At 44.1% G+C, this 21377-nt stretch overlaps 2 protein-coding genes across 2 annotated transcripts in view; both read right to left on the bottom strand.

Annotated features, from left to right (window-relative positions):
* Window positions 1-21377, bottom strand: part of PHLPP2 (PH domain and leucine rich repeat protein phosphatase 2) — a 106934-nt gene that overhangs the window by 25031 nt on the left and 60526 nt on the right. Inside the window, 5 exon segments of the mRNA XM_067543414.1 lie at window positions 887-1017; window positions 1840-2002; window positions 4085-4285; window positions 7150-7303; window positions 12804-12901. Coding sequence (XP_067399515.1) covers window positions 887-1017; window positions 1840-2002; window positions 4085-4285; window positions 7150-7303; window positions 12804-12901 — 747 coding nt within the window.
* Window positions 15122-19061, bottom strand: LOC137149805 (zinc finger and SCAN domain-containing protein 29-like). The gene is made up of 2 exons (XM_067543413.1): window positions 16318-19061; window positions 15122-15668 (listed from the first exon to the last, which is right to left on the bottom strand). Exons 1-2 carry the CDS (start codon window positions 17006-17008, stop codon window positions 15583-15585), a joined length of 777 nt encoding a protein of 258 aa, XP_067399514.1. The 5' UTR covers window positions 17009-19061; the 3' UTR covers window positions 15122-15582.

Here is a 21377-nt window from a genome sequence, read left to right as displayed (position 1 = left end):
GACCAAACAGGAAGTGGAATAAAAATTTCAAAACTTCCCAAGGAGAGAGGCAGGTGGCTGCAGAGTAGCAGAGTGCAAACGGATGTTCAGAGTGGTCAGGATTGGCATTGTGGGACATTTCCGGAGGCCAATTACCGCGACAAAAACATACAGCAGTGCTTACACTGCCACTAAAACACTGTTGCAAAAAGCTCTACACCTCTCGTCGAGGTGGTTTTATTTTGTCGACAAAATGGCAGTTTTGTCGACAAAAGGGTCATTGCAGTGTGTACACCAGGATTGTTTTGTCGACAAACTCTCTAGTGTAGACCAGGCCCTAGACTGAAGAGCTCATTATCAAATTTGTGTTCTTCATGTAGGTACTTAGAGACTGATCAAATCACCCCTTAACCTTCTCTTTGTTAAACTAAATAGATTAAGATCCCTGAGTCTATCACTATAAGGCATGTTTTCTAATCCTTTAATTATCTCATGGCTCTTGTCTGAACCCACTTGAATTAATCAACATCCTTCCTGAGTTATGAGCACCAGAACTAGATATAGTATTCCAGAAGAGGTCACACCAATGACAAACACAAAGGTAAAACAACATCTCTACTTCCTGTTTATAGATTAAAGGATTGCATTAGCCCTTTCGGCTACAGAATCACATTGGGAGTTCATGTTCAATTGCTTATCCATCATGACCCCCACAAATCTTTTTCAGAGTTACTGCTTCCCAGCATAGAGTCCCCCCACCTTCCATGGATGGCCTGCATTCTGTGTTCCTAGATGTATGACTTTACATTTGTCTGTATTAAAATTCATGTTGTGTACCTGTGCCCAGCTTGGTAAGCCCTTCCCAGAGAGTTCCTTATTTCACTGGCTTGGCAGCCTCACAACTCACCTGAAGACATCCAGGGTCTTGTGCTCTAGAATCAGGTTCATATTTCCAGTCAGGTCCAGCTCCTGCAAGGTAGCTGGCAGCACCTCAGGGACCATGATTTCGGTTAGATCATTGCAGCTCAAGTCTACAAACTGCAGAACAGAGAAAGCACAACAGTGAGGGATCCCGTCCCTGCAGCCCTCAAGGGCTCTGTTATTAAATTTCCCCCATCTCTGATCACCCCCCTTCCAGTGCCCCATCACTCCATTTCCCATCCCATTTTGGCTCTCCCTCCAACCCCAACGGGCCCTGTTACTATATGTCCTAGTCTATATTATAAGGACAGTATAATATCTTTAGGGAGACAGACTCTTTCAGCTCTGGGTCACAGATTACTAGTTATTTGCCGTAGCAGCTTCTAAGTTTCTCTTCCACTGGTAGCTCAGGCCTGTCAGTTCCATTTCCATGACATATTTCTGAGAGCTGATTGGCAGTGGGATGGGGAAGGTAGCGAAGGAGCCTGACCCCACGTGCAGATCAGCGATGGGATGGCGTTGGGAATATAGCAACAGGACCCCTAGGAAAGGGGGGGAGATCCAAAATAGGGTGGGGAATGTAGCAACAAGGCTCCAGGGGGATGGTGATCAGAGGTGGTGGGAAATGTAGTGATTGGCCCCCATACAGATATGTGCAGGACACACTCAGCTGGACTTGGGTGTTCAATTCTGCTCCTACTGTACCATAAATGACACAATAGAGGATTCTGAGATGAATATGAAGGAGGGAATGAAAAGACTGGGACTGTTGAATTTAGAGAGGAAACAAATAAGGACTAGAATAAATACAGGAGGCACATACGATACCCTCTCTGGGACCTGCATCACTAATGCTGAAGCCTGCCGTTCCTCTCCCAGAAATTCCATTTTTATCCCTAGAGCCCAACTATTCCTGAAGCCTTCACCCTTCATGAATACCTGAATACGAGGCAGGTGTAGGATCTCTGGGAAGATACTGATCTCATTTGAGTGTGCAATAAGTGTGTGCAGCTGCTTGCAGTTTGTAATCGTTGTAGGAATCGTCTTCAGCTTGTTGCCACTCAGGTTCAGCTCTTCCAGCCGCTCCAGCTTGCTCAGTTTGCTGAAGGGGAAACCCAAAAGTAGCATATCTTGTGAGCCAGAACCTGCCACCTTCAGAATTCATAGGCACAGGACCCAAAGAGTTAATCTGCTCCCTGGACAGGAGAAACTAGGGAAGCAGCTGAAGGAAAGATTCAGCTGCTTACTAGCTCTATTTCTGATTTATGGATAGGCGACAGCCAGCAAGTCCAAGGAGACATGGCAGTGAGAACAGGAACAGGATAGGATTTGCCCAGTGGTCTGTTCCTTTTTCTCCTGGCTCCTATATGCATGCAAGCAGAAGAGAAAGTCATCACAGGCAAATCTGCAGGACCAGTCAACTTGCATCCACGAATTTTGAGGGAATTGACTGAGAAGCTCTCTGTGCCATTGGTATAGATATTTAACCAATCTTGGAATGCTGGGGAAGTGCCAGATGACTGGAAACAAGCTATTGTTGTGTCAGTATATTTAATAAGGATAAATGGCATGACCCATTAAACAACAGGTTGATTAGCTTGACACTGACCTGAGGCAAAAATCAAGGAAAGGCCAATATAGGCTGCAATCAATAAAAAATTAAACAATAGTAGCATAACTAATGTAAATCAACATGGTTTTATGGAGATAGGTCTTGTTAAACAAACTAGATACAGTTTTTTTATGAGATTGCAAGTTTGGATAACACAGATAAATGTGTTGACTAATAGACTTCTGTAAGACATATATGCAACATTTTGATTTTAAAAATTAACACTTTAAATGCATTAAAAACTGGGTAACTGATAAATCTCAAAAAGTAAATGTAAATGGGGAATCATCATCCAGTAGGAGCTTTTCTAGTTGGGTCCTGCAGGGGTCTGTTGATGACCCAATGCTATTCAATACTGTTATCAATGATCTGGAAGAAAATATAGACTCACTTATGGTGGAATTTACAGACAACACAAAATGGGTGGACTAGTAAATCATAATAAGGATGAGTCAGTTCTTCAGAGCCACCTGGATCACTTAGTACACTGGGTTTATTAAAGTGCATGTTGTTCAAATACAATCAAATCAAGGTCATACATCTACCAACAAGAACACAAGTCACACTTACAGGATGGGGGACTGTATCCTCGAAAGTAGTGACTCTGAAAGGGGTCGTGGTAGATAACCATCTGAATAGGAGCTGCCAATTCCAATGTTGTGGGTAAAAGGGGCAAATTGATCCTTGGCTGTATAAGCAGGCAACATCAAGTAGAAGTAGGAAAATGGCATCACCTCTGCTTACAGCACTGGTGAGACAATTACTGGAATAATGTGTCCAAGTCACGTGTTCACACTTCAAAAAGGATATTCAAAAACTGGAAAGGGTTCAGAGTATAGCCAACCAAATGATTTGAGGTCAATCTATTTAACTTTACTGAATAGAAAGTTAAGAAGTGATTTGATCAGTGTCTACAAGTACCTACAGGAGGTAAGATTTCTGATACTATGCGGCTCTTTAATCTGACAGACAAAGGCATTATGAAATCCAACAGTGGGAACTGGAATCTAAACAGATTCAGACTTGAAACAAGGCACTTTTGTTTTAAGTGAGGGTCATTAACCATTCTCAGTCACCTAAGTCTTAATTAAAAGTGGATGTCTTTCTAAATGAGATGCTCTACTTTAACCACCAATTATGAACTTAATGTAGGAATCAATGGACTAAATTACATGGCCTGAAGTATGTAGGATGTTAAATTATCAAAATGGCTTTCCAGCCTTAAAATCTATGACTGTATGAACAGCATAATTCAACAGCCTGCATATCAACAGCTCCAGCAAAGTGCACTTCTCACTGCTATTAGCACTCTCAATCCCCCTCCCCCCGCAACACGTAGAAGGAGTACAGGAACCTCAGCAGACAGTGCTGTGCTGAAAGATCTTACGAATGGTTGGAAGGAAGTGAATTTCAGTCACAATATCAGAGGCACAGTATCTCACCATGACATTGACAAGCTCCTATCATTTCCCAATGAGGGGAGGAAACCCACTCACTCTAACCCAATTGAGCTGACTGATGCTAGCCCTCTTAGCTCAGCATTACCTCTCCCCACCTGCTGTGTGCATTTACCTTGCAGGGAAGGTTTGTAGTTGATTGTTCGCCAGGTGCAGGACCTGTAAGTTTGGGTGTCCCACCAAGTCAGGGATGCACTGATCTGTGAGATTATTATTGGTCAAGTAAAGCAGCTGCAGCATGCTGAGACTCTCTTCCCCTGGACAAACAGATGGCAAAGACTCCAGGCTATTTGCAGATGCATTCAGGTACCTGAGACTAACAACAACAAGATTCAGAAACATTAGGTTCCATCCCATCCAAACCTCTCCAGCAGATACAACAGTGATGGGAGCCCAGCGAGAACCTGTCCAGACAGGTAAGGCAGCATTATCATAAAGTTGGTAATACCAGATGAGTATAATGGTCTTTTCTAGCCTTAAAAATCTATGACTCTAAAAATAACTAGCTGTCTAGCACTAGAGATGCACATAGTGCTTTGCAATAAAAAGGGAGTCCCTGTCCTGAAGAGTCTGCAAGCTAAGTTGAGAGATACCACAGGGAATGACAGGAAAAATCTGAGTGCAGGAGGCTCTCACAGTCACTTGGGAGTGTAAAGCTTGCATTTTATTTTATTTAGGATTGTTCCATTCCAGTGAGGCTTTCTTCTCTATCCGTCTGTCTAAGGTATGTCCACACTAGAAACTGAAGTTGACCTATATTAGGTCGACTTATAGCCACCACAGTAATTACTACCGTGGTGCATGTCCATACTACTCTTCTTGGGTCATTGGTGCGCGTCCTTACCAGAAGCGCTTTAACTGACCTAAGAGGGGCACTGTGAAGAGCTGAGAACCTGGTCTCAGCTCCGCTGGCAGTTCTCTGCCAGGAGCCTGATTGCCCCACAGGCTCCCAGTAGGGTGCTCCACCCTCCACTCCCCGTTCCCCACCAGGAGTTGGGGGGAAGCCACCAGGGGCTTCTCAGCCCCTCCCCCCACTCACTCCCCAGGGGAGCCAGGCAGGGTTGCCAACCTTGCATTTTAGTTTTTACTGACATGAAGATCTGAAGTTGATTTTTTTTTACTGATGCGGTAATCTTTTTACTGATGTCACTAAAAATACCGTAAACAATAAAATGTTACCATATTATAATCATATCATAATGTCACTTTACATCACAGTCTCCTGTTGCCTCTCATGGTCACACATGGACACGTTTGCTTATTCGATCATTTCCTTACTTGGTTTGAAGTTCATGCTGTTTTTAATTGCAGTCTTCGCTGTCAGAATTCCATCCAGCATTTCTGTGGACAGCTGATTTCTTATGCTTGTTTTTATGAGATTAATTTGAGAAAATATGCGTTCCATTTCTGCAGTACTGTGTGGCAAAGCTAACATATTCATGGAGAACCTAGAAAGCGTAGGGAAGCATGGCTCTCCGCTGGGTGTTGACAAAAGTGAAATTTGGTGCCAGTATTCATCAATTGCCAGATCTCGTTGAAAGTCTGTTAAGTCTGTCACTTGTTACTCCATGAATTCCTTTTCCAGTATGCATTTTCATTTACAATCTGTGGGAAAAGCATTGCAAGCTGGACAATGTCTTCTGAACTTGCTGTACTTTTACAGCCTGATTGAAGAGCTTGTACCAAATTTCAGCATCTTGCTGTTATTTGGCATACATTTTCTTACACTGTTCACCACTTTTAAATAAAACTGCAGCACATTCTCTATGAACAGGTCTATGGCATGTTGGTTCTCTACTTCTTGTAGCTGTCTTCTTGTTTGTGTTCCAATGAAATGCTCTCTTGTGCTTTATAGTTGCTTGAATCCATGACATCAAAATGTTGCAGATCCTCTGCTCTCAGATTAACTACAGCAGAGGGCACAATGAAATAAGCCAGATTGTTTTTAACAGTGTTATGCATTCATTGTGCAGCAAAGCAACATTTGGAGAGTTCTGTTGGCAAAGCTTGTTAAAGTTGACAAACACTGGTAACAGAGTGGCCATAAAAAAGGAAATAACAGTCAGCTGGCAGTGCAGGCGCAAAGCTGGGCAGGGCCGGCAGCTAGGGGCATCCAGCGGGGCTGGGAGACAGAGTTCAGATGGAGTTGCCGCTCCTCCCTACTGGTTGGGAGTCCTGGGACTCAGGAGGCGAGAGACTTGGGGGTGCATGCCATATCTTCATGGATGGACCACTCTGGCAAACCTTAGGTTCTATTTTTAAGGACAATTTTATTTATTTGTGGATTTACAGACAATTGTAAAATTGCACTTTTTTTACTGACTGTCTGTAAAGTTACAGACGGTTGGCAACCCTGGAGCCAGGTAGCCTTGTTAATTCCATAGCTTCAGCCTGGAACCATGAAATTGATAAGGCAGCCAAGGTTCCCAGCCAGGAGCGGGGGTCCAGCTGCTGGTGCTTCTCACCCCGGCTCCAGCGAGGGGCAGCTGGGCTCTAGCTGCCCAGCCGTGAAACTGATAAGACAGCCAATGCAAGTAATGCAGTGCCCTAGCCCTAACTACATTGACATAAACCTTAGGCCTCTTGTGGAGGTGGAGTTATGATGTCGGTGTAGTGAGGTCCTTACATTGGCAGGAGGAAGGCTGTAGTGTAGACGCTGAAATCATGAGGTTGACATAAGCTGCCTTACATCAATCTCACTTTGTAGTGTAGACCAGCCCCATGACCTTATACTGAACCTATCACAGTGATATCCAAGTGCCTGTTTGCTTTCTCCCTTGCAACTGAAACTTATAAAGAATGAAAACTCCTTGGGGCAGGAACCTTGCATTCCTATCTCCATATGAATCATGGTAGAGAAATAACACTAACTCCAGGCAACTTCCTTGGTGGGCTGGTGGATTAGATTGCATTCACCTTTCCCGCTATTGTACAGAAACCAGATTCCCTCAGCAGCTTGGTGTATTCTCCCCTTGGCACCTGAATTACTGCTTCATAAAACCCAAATCTGCCCTATTACTCAACAGGCAATTAAGCTCCAACACCTGGCAAGGTCAGTCACGCAAACAGTATTATAACCCTTTACAGTTCCAAAGGTGAATCAGCCAGAGGAAAGTGATCTTTCACTCAGAGTCAGGTAAAAGATTCCATTCCAGCAAGATGCATTCTGCTGCCACTTACTTCAGAGCCTTGAAGAAGAACATCTCCGGGAGTTTAGTGATCAGGTTATGCTGGAGGTCCAGCACCTCCAGGGGAATGTATTCCGGCAGAGGCGGAAGGCTCTGTATGTGGTTGTGCCCCACCATCAGCTTCCGAAGACTCAAACTACTTAGGGCCCGAGAAGGACAGAGAGCTTATTGCATTAGCTTGGTTCACCTTTCTTTCACAGTGCCACAGCAGAAAAATCCTGGTGTATAATCCTGTTATTAAACAAAATTAGGGCTGAAGAACATTATATTGTCTGGGGCTGTGAATTTTAAACAGTGCAATGAGACAGGGAGGCATATGTGATCAGGCAAGCCCCTATCTTTGTGTACACACATTTTGGACAGTGCCCCTGCAGTTCTATCCAGGCTACTGTACCCGTGTATCATGGATTTGGGCTGTAGGCGTGGGCATATAGATACACTCTGAGCATACTCCAGAGTGGATGATGGAGAAGGGAAGAGCAAAGGATGGACGATTCTCAGTACTGACTGAGGGATTCAGGGATCAACAACACAGGGTGGTTTTGAGACTGCATCATGTTCTCCAAATCTCAGCTTTTGTTTAAAAAAACCCCCAAGTCTCTAGCCCTAATGGCTGCAAAGATATTTTCAGAAATGTGAGTGGATGATGTCTACCTGAGTATGCAGACAGCCAGGAATAACAACAGACAGGTGTAAACTGCCCCATTCATTTCAATGAGATCACTCAGTTAAAGTGTTGACACTGGTATCTATTTCAGCGCTGATGACAACATATAGGAAAAGAAGAGATCATCACCTTAGGGAGCTCTGCAAGCTATTGCAGGTGACAGCTTCTTTGGAAATCATCAGTGAATGGTGCTAGGGAAATATCAGCATAATTTTTTTCCTGCTCCAAGGATGAAGGTGTAACATCCAATTCTCCTCACAGAACATCTGCTGTGGGGTGCACCCTTCTCCTCCAGCTTCCAGGAGCAGCCAGCAGCAGTTGTCAGTGGTCTACTCCTTTCATCTACTCAGAAGAGCCTGGAGAAACCTGCTTCTGTACAACTGACAGAAGCCCCCTTCTTCCAGCAGTGACAGGAGTGTATTACCCTTAGGGCATCAGGAGCTCTAGCAGTAGGCGAGAGGCCAGGCACTTACTTCCTGTCTCTAGAGGCTGCTGGTCTCCCTCTGCATCAGTTACAGCCAAGGCAGCTCTCCATCTCAGAACTAGTGTTTCTAACTCTCTGCAGATTGAGACACGTTACTGCATCAGTTACACTTGGGTCATATTTTCAAGGTTTTCTTTGCCACCATGAGAACAAGAAGTATAGAATCATAGAAATGTAGGGCTGGAAGGGATCTCGAGAAGTCATTAAGTCCAGCCTCCTGTGCTGTGGCAGAAACAAGTAAACCTAGATCATCCCTGATATGCATTTGTCCAACCAGTTCTTAAAAACTTACAAAAGGGATTCCACAGCCTCCCTTGGAAACCTGTTCCAAAGTTAATTACCCTTATAGTTAGAGAGCTTTTCCTAATATCTAATTTAAATCTCCTTTGCTGCAGATTAAGCCCATTGCTTCTTGTCCTTCTTTAAGGGGATGTGGAGAACAATTGATCACACTCCTCTTTATAACAGCCCTTAAAATATTTGAAGACTTGTCAGTTCGCAACTCAGTCTTTTTTTCCCAACATTAACCATGCCTAGTTTTTTTAATTTCTCTCAATAGGTCAGGATTTCTAAACCCTTTATAATTTCTGATGCTCTCCTCTGGATTCTCTCCAGTGTGTCCACAGCTGGACACAGTATTCAGCTGAGGCCTCACCAGTGCCAAGTAAAGCTGGACAATTACCTCCTGTGTCTTACATACAACACTCCTATTAACACATCCCAAAATGATATTAGCCTTTTTTGCAACTGCATCACATTATTGACTCATATTCAATCTGCGACCCACTATAACCCCCAGATCCTTTTGTAGTTGTGCATTTGATTTCCCTTCTCAAGTGAAGTTCTTTGCACTTGTCTTTACTGAATTTCATCTTGTTGAATTCAGATCAATTCTCTAATTTGTCAGGGTCATTTTGAATTCCAATCCTGGCCTCCAAAGTGTTTGCAACCTCTCCCAGATTGGTGTCATCTGCAAATTTTATAAGCATACTCTCTCCCCTCCATTATCCAAGTCATTAATGCAAATATTGAACAGTATTGGACCCAGGACAGACCCCTGAAGAACCCCACTAGATACAACATCCCAGTTTAACAGTGAACCATTGATAACTACTCTCCAAGTACAGGTTTTCAACCAGTCATATATCCACCTTATAGACCACAGTTTCCTAGTTTACTAACAAGACTGTCATGTGGAACTATGTCAAAAGACTTACTAAACATCAAGATACATCACATCTACTGCTTCCCCCCACCCACCTAAGCAGTAACCCTATTACAGAAGGTTGGTTTCATATGATCTATTCTTGACAAATCCATGCTGGCTATTTTTATAATAGCTTCCAGGTACTTAGAAACTGATTCTTTAATAATTTGTTCCAGTATCTTTCCAGATATTAAAGTTAGTCTGACTGGTTTATAATTCCCCTGGTCCTCTTTGTTCCTTTAACTCTTCTCCATTCTTCTGGGACATCATCCATCCTCCAGGAGTTCTCAAAGATAACTGCTAATGGTTCTGAGCATGCTTCAACTAGTTCCTTAAGTACCCTAGATTGACTTAAATATAACTTTAATTGAAATGACAGTTGAGATTCTGATATCATACCATGATTCTGGGCACATGGGCCCTTGGCATGCACTTATCATACCTGAATCTTAAAGCAGCTCTTCCCAAAAACATACACAGACATGGAGGCCAGAAGGGACCATTATGATCAACTGGTCTGACATTCTGCACTGTACAGGCCATAGAACCTCACTCCAAAATTCCAACTCTGTAACTTGTGTCTGAGCTAAGGCCCATCTTTTAGAAAGACATCCAATGTTGACTTAAGGACCTCAAGTGATGGAGAATCCACCATCCCTTGGTAAGTTAGTTGTTCCTATTAATTCCTCTCTCTGTTAACAATTTGCACCTTATTTCTACTTTGAATTGGCCTAGCCTCAATTTCCAGCCATTGGATCTTGTTGAACCTTTTTCTGCCAGACTAAAGGACTGTCTACTACCAGACATCTCCTCTCCCTGTAGGTATTGTATACAGTGATCAAGTCACCTCTTAACCTTATCTTCAATAAACTAAATAGGTTGAGGAGCTGTTGTAGGAGTGGCGGCCCCAAGATATTAGAGACACAAGATGGGTGAGGTAATAGTTTTTACTGGACCAACTTCTGTTGGTGAAAGAGACAAACTTGTTACCTCACCCACCTGGTCTCTCTAAACAGACTGAATGTCTTTAGTCTCTGGCTATAAGTCACATTTTCCAGACCTCAAATCATTCTTTTAACTCTTTTCTGAAGCCTTTCCAATTTGTCCACATCCTTTTTAAAGTGTGGACTCCAGAACTGAATACAGTATCCAGTAATGGTCTCACCTCTGCTTACTCAAAGTTGATATTTCCTTGTTTATAAATTCAAGGATTTCATTCACACTCAATTATTGGATTGCACTGGAAGCTCACGTTCTACTAGTTATCCACCATGACCCCACAATGCCCCATTTTATAAATGTGAAAAACTGACTTTGTTACGAAGTGCAGGACCTTGCAAATGGCTGTTATAACACATTCTTCAAATGAGCCCATCAAACCAAGCAATCCAGATTGGCATGTATAATTCACCTGTCCCTAGCATTATTTACCACTCCACCACTTTTTGTGTTGCTGCAAATTTTACTATCATTGATTTTATATTTTCTTCCAGTCACTGATACAGTTTTTTGAATACCATTTCACTCAGAATAGATACCAGGGGGATATCACTAGACACACCTCCACTGATGACTATTCCCCATTTACAATTATTTTTTTCTCTGTATCTGGTAACCAATTTTTAATCAATTTAATATGATTTTGTATAGTGGTTATTTTTTTTTTTAAAATCAGAATGTCATGTAGTTCAAATGCCTTACAAAACTCTAAGTATATTATGTTAACACAATTACCTTTATCAGTCAAACTTGTAATCTCAGCAAAAATGGTATCAAGTTTGACAAAATCTATTTTTATAAAACCATGTTGATTGGCATTAATTATGCTACCATAATTTAATTCTTTACTGATTGCATATCATATCAGCCTTTCCATGATTTTGTCCAGGTTCATCATCAATCATTTTCTGGGTTATCTTGTTTATCATTTTAAAATATGGACAACACTGGCTTTTTCTTCAGTCCTCTTTCAGTGTTCCCAGATTTGTTAAAAATCAAGCCAAATTGTTTAAAGAGTTCCTTGGACAATTCTTTTAATATTCATGGGTTCAAGATATCTGGTCCTGCAGATTTAAAAATGTTTAACTTTAACAGTTGGTGTGTAACATCCTCCCTAGATACTGATAGAACAGAATATATTTCATCATCACACTGAGATATGAGAATACATCATCCTGCTTCTTTTCAAATATGGAACACATATTTTACTGAATTTCTTTGCTCTTTCTGCATCACAGCTGACAGTTTTACCATTCATGTCTAGTATTAGACCTATACCATTGGTAGGATTTAATTTGTTCCTGATATATTTAAAGAATGCTTTCTTATTGGCCTTAACCCTACTCACCATAGATTATTCACTGATACCTTTAGCTTCCCTCATCAACTGTCTGTATTTCCTAACTGCTGATTTGTGCTCATTGCTATCAGTTTCTCTGCTTTTCCATTTATTTATTTAATTTCCTCTTTACCCGCGCCGCCCCCCTATTGTTTTCAACTGAAGTAGTCTTCTTTTGTGATTGAAGAATTGTGGGGCTTTGAGCATCTAATAAACCATTCTTAAACAATTCCCAATTACCATTTGCATTATGATGTTTAAATATTTCCTCTCACTTAATTTGGGGATATTTGAACCCCACTGAGATAAAGACAAGCTTGAGGAGACAAGAACAGCTTCAGTGATCATATTTAGTTAATTGAAAAAAATTTTTAACAGCAACCTGGATAAGAGGCAACAGTCCATAATAACCTACACTGGCAGTAGATACCAGATATTACAGAGCTCTTTAATTTAGCTGACAAAGGCAAAACAAGATCCAACATCTGGAAGTTGAAGTCAGGAAAATTCAAACTAGAAATAAGGCATACATTTTATTGTTGAAGATAATCAGCCACTGGAATTTTCCCAAGGGATGTGGTAGATTCTCCAGCACTTGAAGCCTTTAAATCAAGCTTGGATTATCTTTCTACAAGATACTCTCTAGTTCAACCACAAATTGTTGGGATGGATGAAGGAAACTATGGATGAAATTCTCTGGCCTGTGTTAAGCAGGAAGTCAAATGAGATAATTGTAACAGTCCCTTCTGGCCTTAAAATCTATGAATGCACAGTCCAAACAGAACAAATGTGAACATATGCACAATCCAGACAGAGTGGCGCCACATACTGGCATCACTCGTAAGCGAACATTGCTTGTGGGTGAAGTATAGAAGAGTACCACCACTCTTTTCTCCCAATACACGCCCTGGAGGGAGTTCCACCTTTGGGCAAGAAGGGGGTTTGCTATTACCTTGATGGAAGCTCTGTGAGGAGATTGTAGCTCAGATCTAAAACCTCAAGTTTCTTTGCTTCACAGGCCCAGTCCGGGATACATAGCAGCTGGTTACTGAGAAGAGGCAATGGAAAGCATAAGTGGAGGAAGGACAGCAAGACACCAGAATTCCACTGAAGCTGTAACCCAGCATGTGGAGATTTTACTGGATCACTCCAGTGACTCCCAAATATAAAATAGCACAAGAGACAAACCCACAGGAAAAGAAACAAGAGTGTAAGATCAGTCACACACACCAGATCTCATTCAACTCATTTAAAACAAAACCAGTGAGTGTAGGGCTAGTAACAAGTGCTGCTTTATGGCCATGATGATCAGCCTTGTTTTATCCACAGCTGTGGCAGGAGTGCAAGCTTCTCTACATGGGAATGTTGATGCACTTCACACCCCAGAGTTAGGGAGGGGGGGCAGATTTCATAGTCCATTGACTCTTTGGTCTCTCTGCTGAGACCTGCCAACAAGGGGACAAATTAGCACTGAACAAAACGGTAGCCTGCCCACTGACAACTGGGCTAAGGCATCTCCCTTCCCCAAATTTTGATCGTCCAATAAACAGCCATCAGTAACAGCTTTTAACTCCCACTGCCTGTCTACACTGCCGAGAGAAGTCAACTTACTTTAAGTCGACTGTCAGCAACCAATTTTTAGAAATCGCAGCAGCGTGTATACACTACGCTGTTTGCGCAGATCTCCTGCGTTTACACTGACCAGCCTTAATTTGAATTGCAAAGCAGTGCAATGTGGGTAACTAGCCCACAGTGCAACTAGCCACGGTGGTGTTGGGAACGAGTGTCATCGTCCCATGATGCAACACTGCTTCCCCCCATTTCCCCCCCCAAACAAACAGGAAAAGTATTTTTGCACCTTTTTTAACTCTCCGCGATCGCCACTGCTGCAGAGACATGGAGCCAGCTCAACTCTGCACTATTATCGTGAGTGTGACAAATACATCGCGGCTTATCATCAATTATTTTCAAAATAGAGCAAGAAGCAGAAGCAGAGACAACACCGATGCCACCAAGGCTGCCCTGCTACAAGCCATCAAGGAGCACAATTCCCGATTGCCGCAGGCTGTAATGAGTCATCTGCAGTCCGTGGAGCGCCGGTTCTGGTGCAGGGAAACAAGCACAGACTGGTGGGACCGCATCGTTATGCAGCTGTGAGATGATCAGTGGCTGCAAAACTTCCGTATGCGAAAGGCAACTTTCCTCGAACTTTGCGCAGAGCTGGCCCCATCCCTGAAGCACGTGAATACTCACTTGAGACAAGCTACGACGGTGGAGAAGAGAGTCGCCATCGCTCTGTGGAAGCTGGCAACCCCCGACTGTTACCGCTCGGTTGGGAATCAATTCGGAGTCGGTAAATCTGCAGTGGGCACTGCCGTGAATCAAGTGTGCAGTACCATAAATAAACTTCTGCTACAAAGGTTAGTGACTTTGGAAATGTGCAGGATATAGTGGAGGGGTTTGCCAGGATGGGGTTCCCAAATGTGGGGGGCCATTGATGGGATGCACATCCCTATCTTTGCGCCTGCCCACCTAGCAACCAAGTACATAAACCGCAAGGGGTACTTTTCCATGGTCCTGCAGGGAATTGTGGATCACAGGGGTCGTTTCACTGACATCTATGTGGGGTGGTCTGGGAAGGTGTATGACGCATGCATATTTCATAATTCGGGGCTGTTCTCTAAGATGCAGGCAGGCATTTTCTTCCCTGACCAAAAAACTCACATCGGGGGTGTGGAAATGCCAATAGTGATCCTAGGGGATCCTGCTTACCCCTTGCTCCCCTGGCTAATGAAGCCGTACACCAGTCACCTTGACAGTGACAAAGAGTGTTTTAATAAGAGGTTAAGCAGTTATAGAATGTGCCTTTGGGCATTTAAAGGGTAGATGGAGGAGTCTCCTCACTAGGCTGGACACGAGTGAGAAGAACCTCCCTTCTGTGATATCTGCTTGCTGTGTTCTTCATAATGTGTGTGACGCGATGGATGAGAGGTTCCCCCAGGGTTGGGCTGTGGAGACAGAAAGAATGGCCACCAATTATGAGCAGCCAGATGCCAGCACTACGCGGAGAGCTAACCGCAGAGCGCTTTGCATTAGGGAAGCTTTGAAAACCAGGTTCTGCAATGAGATGCAGGACTGATTTCTGTTCCTGTATGTTGTTTGCCTTTGGTGAACAATCTCCCCACCCCCAAAAGTCAATATTGTGCCTACCAAATCCCTCCTGAACAAGATATGATTTAATAAAGAAACATGTTGAAATGATGCAAAACTTTATTTCTGAACATTCAAGTCATGGGGGAAGGGGAGAGTGTTCATTCACTGTCTCAAGAGGTAGGGTAGTAGCTTGCTGGCCAGCTGTTAGCGTGGCCACCGCTGCTTTCTGTTCAGCTCCACCAGAGTGGAGGCGAGCACGTACTGCATCCTGGACAATCTCCTCCGAGACCTCTTGGGGGCTGGGGAGGTGGAGGGCGGCAAAGCCCTCGGATGAGGAGCATTATGGAGGGGCTGCAGCGGGACTCTGTCCTGCCTCTGCTCCTCCTGAAGCTCCACAAGCCGCCGGAGCATGTCTGCTGGTCCCGCATGATTTGCAGCATTTCCTGCATGGTACTGCGATCATGCTCCATCATTTCTCTGCAACTCTCCCTGTCCATATTCTGGGACAAGGTCAGCCTCCACGCTCTTTGCTCTGTCTCTGCGGCAGCTGAGGTGTTCATGAGCTCGCCAAACATGTCATCTCTTGGTTTTTTTTCCCCTCTTTCTAATCTGAGATAGTCTTTCCGTAGCATTTCTTGTGGGTCGGTCCAATGCTGAGGTGTCTACAGAATGAAAGAAAAATAACAAGGTAGCCACTGTTAGCATAGTGAAGAAAATGATACAACTGTAACAATGTAGATAATGATCCCCTGAAAAAATGTAGAAAATGATCCCATGATGCAATGTAGACAATGAATCCTGCTACAATACAGACAATAATCCCCATGCAGTGCATAGGGCAAACCCAGAGCCTCATTCCATTCCTGACGTCCCAGAAGGGTCTGCTTGCTATGCCATTACAGAAAGGATCTGAGGACAGCGTGGTGGGTGGAGGAGAAGCTCTGCTGGTATTTTAAACCCATACATAGAGGAACTGCGGAGAGCGTGGGGGGAGGAGGGGTGGAGTCTATGCTTAAAACACAGATTTGCTGGACACTTGATTGCAGCGAAGTATCCTACAGTGGAGGGAGGAACAAGGCCGCCCTCCCCTGAAACGTTTTGCGAAGGATAACAGATTACATACATTAAAGTTTCCATGAGATATCAAATTATGATAAATGTAGCATTTCACATCACATAAATCAACTGTTCCTTGGGTAACCTCAAAGTACAGTCACCGAAACGCCTAAAATCCCCTTTGTGCCCCCCCCCCAACGTAAAAGGACCGAAATTATAAAAAGGGGGGGAAAAAAAAAAAAAAAAAAAACTCACCAGATGTGCCATCCCCGGGATTATTAGTGATGTCATGTGTGCTGCGGGACTGCTCAGGGGTCAGGAATCTGTCCTGACTTTCTGGGAAAATGGACACCCCGCTCTCCTGCACCCTGCTCTCCTCAGCCTCCTCCTCCTCCTCGTCCACGGAGTCCTCATCACTGACCATGGACTGTGATCTTACGGAGGTATCGATGCTGCGTGGTGGCACCGTGGTGGGGTTGCCGCCGAGAACTGCATGCACCTCATCATAGAAGCGGCATGTTTTGGGCGAGGAGCCAGAACGGCTGTTAGCTTTCCTGGCTTTCTGATATGACTGACGCAGCTCCTTGATCTTCACGCGGCACTGCTGAGCGTCCCTCTTGTGTTCCTTCTCCAGCATGCCCTGGGATATCTTCCCATAAATGTCCAGATTCCTTTTGCTGGCTCTGAGCTGAGCCAGAACGGACTCCTCACCCCATAGCCCGATGAGATCTAAGACCTCTGGTCGATTCCATGCTGGAGCGCGTTTGGGCTTTGCAGTAGCCATGCGGAGAACAGTGACAAAGCTCTCTCCACGCTGGCAGCACAGGAAATGAAAATTCAAATCTTCCTGGGGCTTGAGGGGAGGGGACTTTTCCTGGTAGCATGACCACTGAGCAGCACAATGTGACTGTCCAGAGCGGTCAAAACGGGGCATTGTAGGATACATTCCAGAGGTCAATAAATTCAATTTAATGTTGTGTCTACACTGATGCTAAATCGATTTAACAAATTCGATTTACGCGCTACACCACTTGCAGAGGTGGTTTTATTAAGTCGATTAGGCACCTTAATTCGAATTAACAGTGGTGCCAGTAGGTCGACGTAAGTGACTTTAAGTCGACCTAAGTCGCCAGTGTAGACCAGACCTGAGACGAGGCTGAAAAGAAAATAGTCCCTTAAGAAGAGAATCCAGCAATAGAAATGCACCCTGCACTTTCCTTCAGAGCACAGGGATGCCTCTGTGTTTCAGGAAGCATCCTCAGGATAATTTTTTGCTCTCACTCCTCTTACCCAGAGGCTTAAATCAATCCTAAACTAAGACTGGCATCAGGTTCTACTTTATGTTCATGGAAGTCCAGGCAGACTATTTCTATCCAGGAGCTACAGTCTCAATGTCACCAATTCAGCCTGGCCAAATCTACCTTCCTTCTATTTTTCTCAGTTGCCTCTATAATAAGGGAAAGTAGAAATCAACAAAATGAGAGATTGTTATTCTGACATTATTCAGGGATGGCGGGGTGGGGTCACTTCAGAACTTTGCAGCCTAGCTGTGAGCAGTTAGAAGAGGGCCAACTCTATGAAGCTAAACTTGCTATAAACCCTAAGAAATTGAGGCAGAGATTAGATTAGACCTGTCAGGAACCAATTCCCCCTCTGTTGAGACAAATTGGCTGGGAGGAGGAACACAGGGTTGTCTGACTACTGGAAACTTTACAAATAAATATTCATCCCTAACCACACCCAGACCTCATATAGCAACTGCCATGTTCAAAGCACTTTTCAAAAAAAGTATTTACCCCTCACGCAAGGGGAACACTTAACATGAAGTACAAAGAGGTTACTTACATGTACAGTAACTGACGTTCTTAGAGACGTGTAGCCTGTACTCATATTCCATGGCTAGCGTTTGCATGCCCAATGCTCATGCGTTGAAAAACTTTCTAATGAGCAGTGTCCATTGGGGTGGCACATGTGCCCTTCACATCCTCGTACATGCTGATGACAGTATAAAGGGCGGAGTCACCTGACTACACCCAGTTTCTTTGCCACCTCTACAGCCTTGGTTTGTGAGGACTCTGAAGCAGTCAGGATGGCAGGAGAGTGATGAAATACAGACACAGACTACACATCTCAAAGAATCTCAGTTTACTGTACAGGTAAATAGCCTCTTTTCTTCTTTGAGTAATAGCCTGTATACATATTCCACAGCTGACGACTCGCAAGCAGTAGTTCTCATTGGAGCCAGGAGTGAGAAGCCTATGCAAACAAGGACTACGGCCCAGTCCTGCCAATATGGCATCGGCCCTGGTAGCCTGCACAAGTGCATAGTGTTTCGTGAACATACGGGCAGAAGACCATGTCACTGCTCTGCAGATGTTCTTGATGGGTAGGTACACCAGAGAGGTCACTGAAGTGGATTGGGCTCTTGTGGAATAGGCTAACATCTTGTCAGGAGGCGACGTGTAAATGCTAGTAAAAGCTAGTAAAATGACCTGATGCATTGGGATATTCAACAAGATATCCTTTCAATAGACACTGCCTGACCCTTAACTCTCTTCCCACATGCCACAAAGAGCCTTGGGACTTCAGGAAAGGCGTGATCCTTTCAAGACAGAACAAGAAGGCCCTCCATACGTCCAGGGCATGTAATTTCTGTTCTGCTTTCCCTGCATGGAGTCTGGGAAGAACATAGGTAGGTGATGGCCTCGATGTGGAATTCCAACATGACTTTAGACAGGAACGTCACATGAGGCCTCTTCAAGATTTCGTCCTTGTGAATAATCATGTAGGGAGGCTCTGCCACCAATGCTTGGATCTTCCTAACTCTCCTGGCTGATGTAATTGCCAGCAGGAACGCAACTTTTGTGGACAGATAGGGCAGGGGACACATGGCCATTGGCTCAAAGAGAGCATCCATGACTTTTGAGAACACCAAGTAAAGATTCCACAAAGGAAGTGTATCCCTACCTGGTGGACAGTCTAGAGATGCCCCTCAGGAATCTCTTTGCCACTAGGTGTGAAAAAACTGATTGATCATTTGGCAGCTGGATGGCTGATGTGAGAGAATGGAGGCTCGGGTGAAGCAATTTGCCCTCATTCTGAACCAGGAGATCTAGATACCTGTACAGTAGCTGAGATTCTTTTAAATATGATCAGGGGTGCAGGTCTGAACACAAGATCTGCATCAGGCTAGGGGGCCATCTGGTTCAATATGGTTTCCTCACACCTGTCTTTTGCAACACATTTGAGAACAAGGAGATGGGGGAAAACACATAGAAGAGCCCATGGGTTCAAGGAAGGAGAAACACATCCAAAAGTGACCTGGGACACCAACCTGTCACAAAACAGAAGCTGGCAACATTTGTTGTTGTTCTTTGTTGCAAACAGGCCTGTGTGTGGAACACTCCCATTTCACCAAGATATAGTACAGCACATCCTAATGTATCAACCACTCATGATTTTTGGAAAAGTGTCTGCTTAACATTTGCCAGAACATTGTCCACCCCTCAACAACCAATAAGGTGATTCCTGTGCTATAGCAAAGTTCCACAGGCATGGAACCACTCAACACAGTTGTGAAGATCTGCCGCCCCACCACACACACACTTGTTTAGACAAAAGAGAGTCACTGTGTCATCCAAGATTATCTGAACAGAACAGCACTGAATGTCTCTGGTAGGAAGAACATATATGCATTGTAGATGGCTCTGAGTTCTAGTACTTTTATGTGCAAGTTTTTCTCTGCCAATCACAGGCCTTGGGGTGTGTTGTTGCTCTCATGTGCTTCCCAGCCTATTGTGAAGGTGTAGATTATTATGGTAATTATGGTGGACTGGGATTGACTGGGACTCCCCTGCAAGTGTTGTGGGGATCCTTCCAACAGTCCAGGGTTTTGAGGACTGATGGTGGGACACAAATCTATCTAGTCTAGGTGGTGCCAGCTTGGGCAATAAGCCAACAATAGTCATGTTTGAAGTTGTCAGATGAAATCTCACACATAACAAATGTGTAAGATGCCATGAGACCCACAAACTTGAAGCAAGTCCTTACTTGTGGTAGAGGGTACAATTGCAGGTAAGAGCTTCGGTCCCACAGGATTTGGCATCTGTTGAGTGTTTCCTCTTTGAGAGCCTTTGTCCCCTTCTGGTGGGTTCTCACATGGCCTATACTGATAGTAAGGAGGTTGCTCCTGTTACAACTGGGACCTGAAGGGTAGGTATAGAGCCCCCCGCAAGGACCTGAGGGTAGCCCTCAAGTCCTTAAGCAATTTCATGGCTTCATCAATTTTGTTGTGGAACACAGAGTATCCCTTGAAAGGGAGATCTTCATTCACCAACTGGAACTTCTTAGGTAACTCAGATGAGGACAGCCACGAGGAATGGAGCATTATAACCGCTGTTGACATGGCCCTGGTTCAATGCTGGCTGGAGAGCTGTCTTGGCGACCAATTTGCCCCCGTCACAATGGCTTGGAACTCACTGAGACTCATAGATTGTAAGGTCAGAAGGGACTACTGTGGTCATCTAGTCTGACCTCCTGCACATTGCAGCTTACAGAACCTCACCCACCCACTCCTGTAGTAGACTCAACCTCTGGCTGAGTTAAAGAAGTCCTCAAATCATGGTTTAAAGACTTCAAGTTACAGAAAATTCACCATTTATACTAGTTACACTTCTGAATTCCTGCAGCAGTTTGTCAATAAAACATCTCATGGCATACCAGTAGTCATATTTTACTAGGATTGCTTGATAGTTCAGTATCCTTATTTGGTGGCTCAAGGTTGAGTACAATTTCCTACCAAGAATGTCTAGGCTTTTTGCTCCTTCCCCTGGCAAGCTGAATTCTGGTAGCCATGCATTCTCTCATTTGCCACAGTCTCTACTAGTGATCCCCGTACCAGTGTGACTAGAGTTGTTCGTACGCTGTGGTCAGTACCTGGTACTGTCTATTGGCCTACTCAAGGTTGGTGCTAATGATGCTAGTGTCTGCCACAGCGTCTCTGTGGGATCTAGTAGGTCCTTGTTTATCATAATCACTATGCAATATGGTACCGATATATGTAATATATTGAGCAATCTGTGCAGTGTATCATGCACTTCTTTGGGGGGAATCTCTACAGTTGCTGGCATACACCTCATCAAGTCTAGGATGATTTATGGTCGATGAAGAGGTATTAGCTGGTATCAGACACTTTGGCTCTTGCAGTTGTAGCATGGGAGAAGCCTGCCGCTGTTTGTGGTTCTGAACTGAGGGTGGGGAGTGATATCCCCTTGACTGAGGAGACGTTGATGTACACCTCATTTGGGTCAGGGAAA

The sequence above is a fragment of the Emydura macquarii genome, unplaced genomic scaffold (genome assembly GCF_026122565.2).
Source record: "Emydura macquarii macquarii isolate MOO-44397 ecotype Brisbane River unplaced genomic scaffold, CSIRO-AGI_Emac_v2 contig_839, whole genome shotgun sequence".
Lineage (NCBI taxonomy): Eukaryota > Metazoa > Chordata > Testudines > Chelidae > Emydura > Emydura macquarii.
This window is presented reverse-complemented; position numbering and strand designations above follow the sequence as displayed.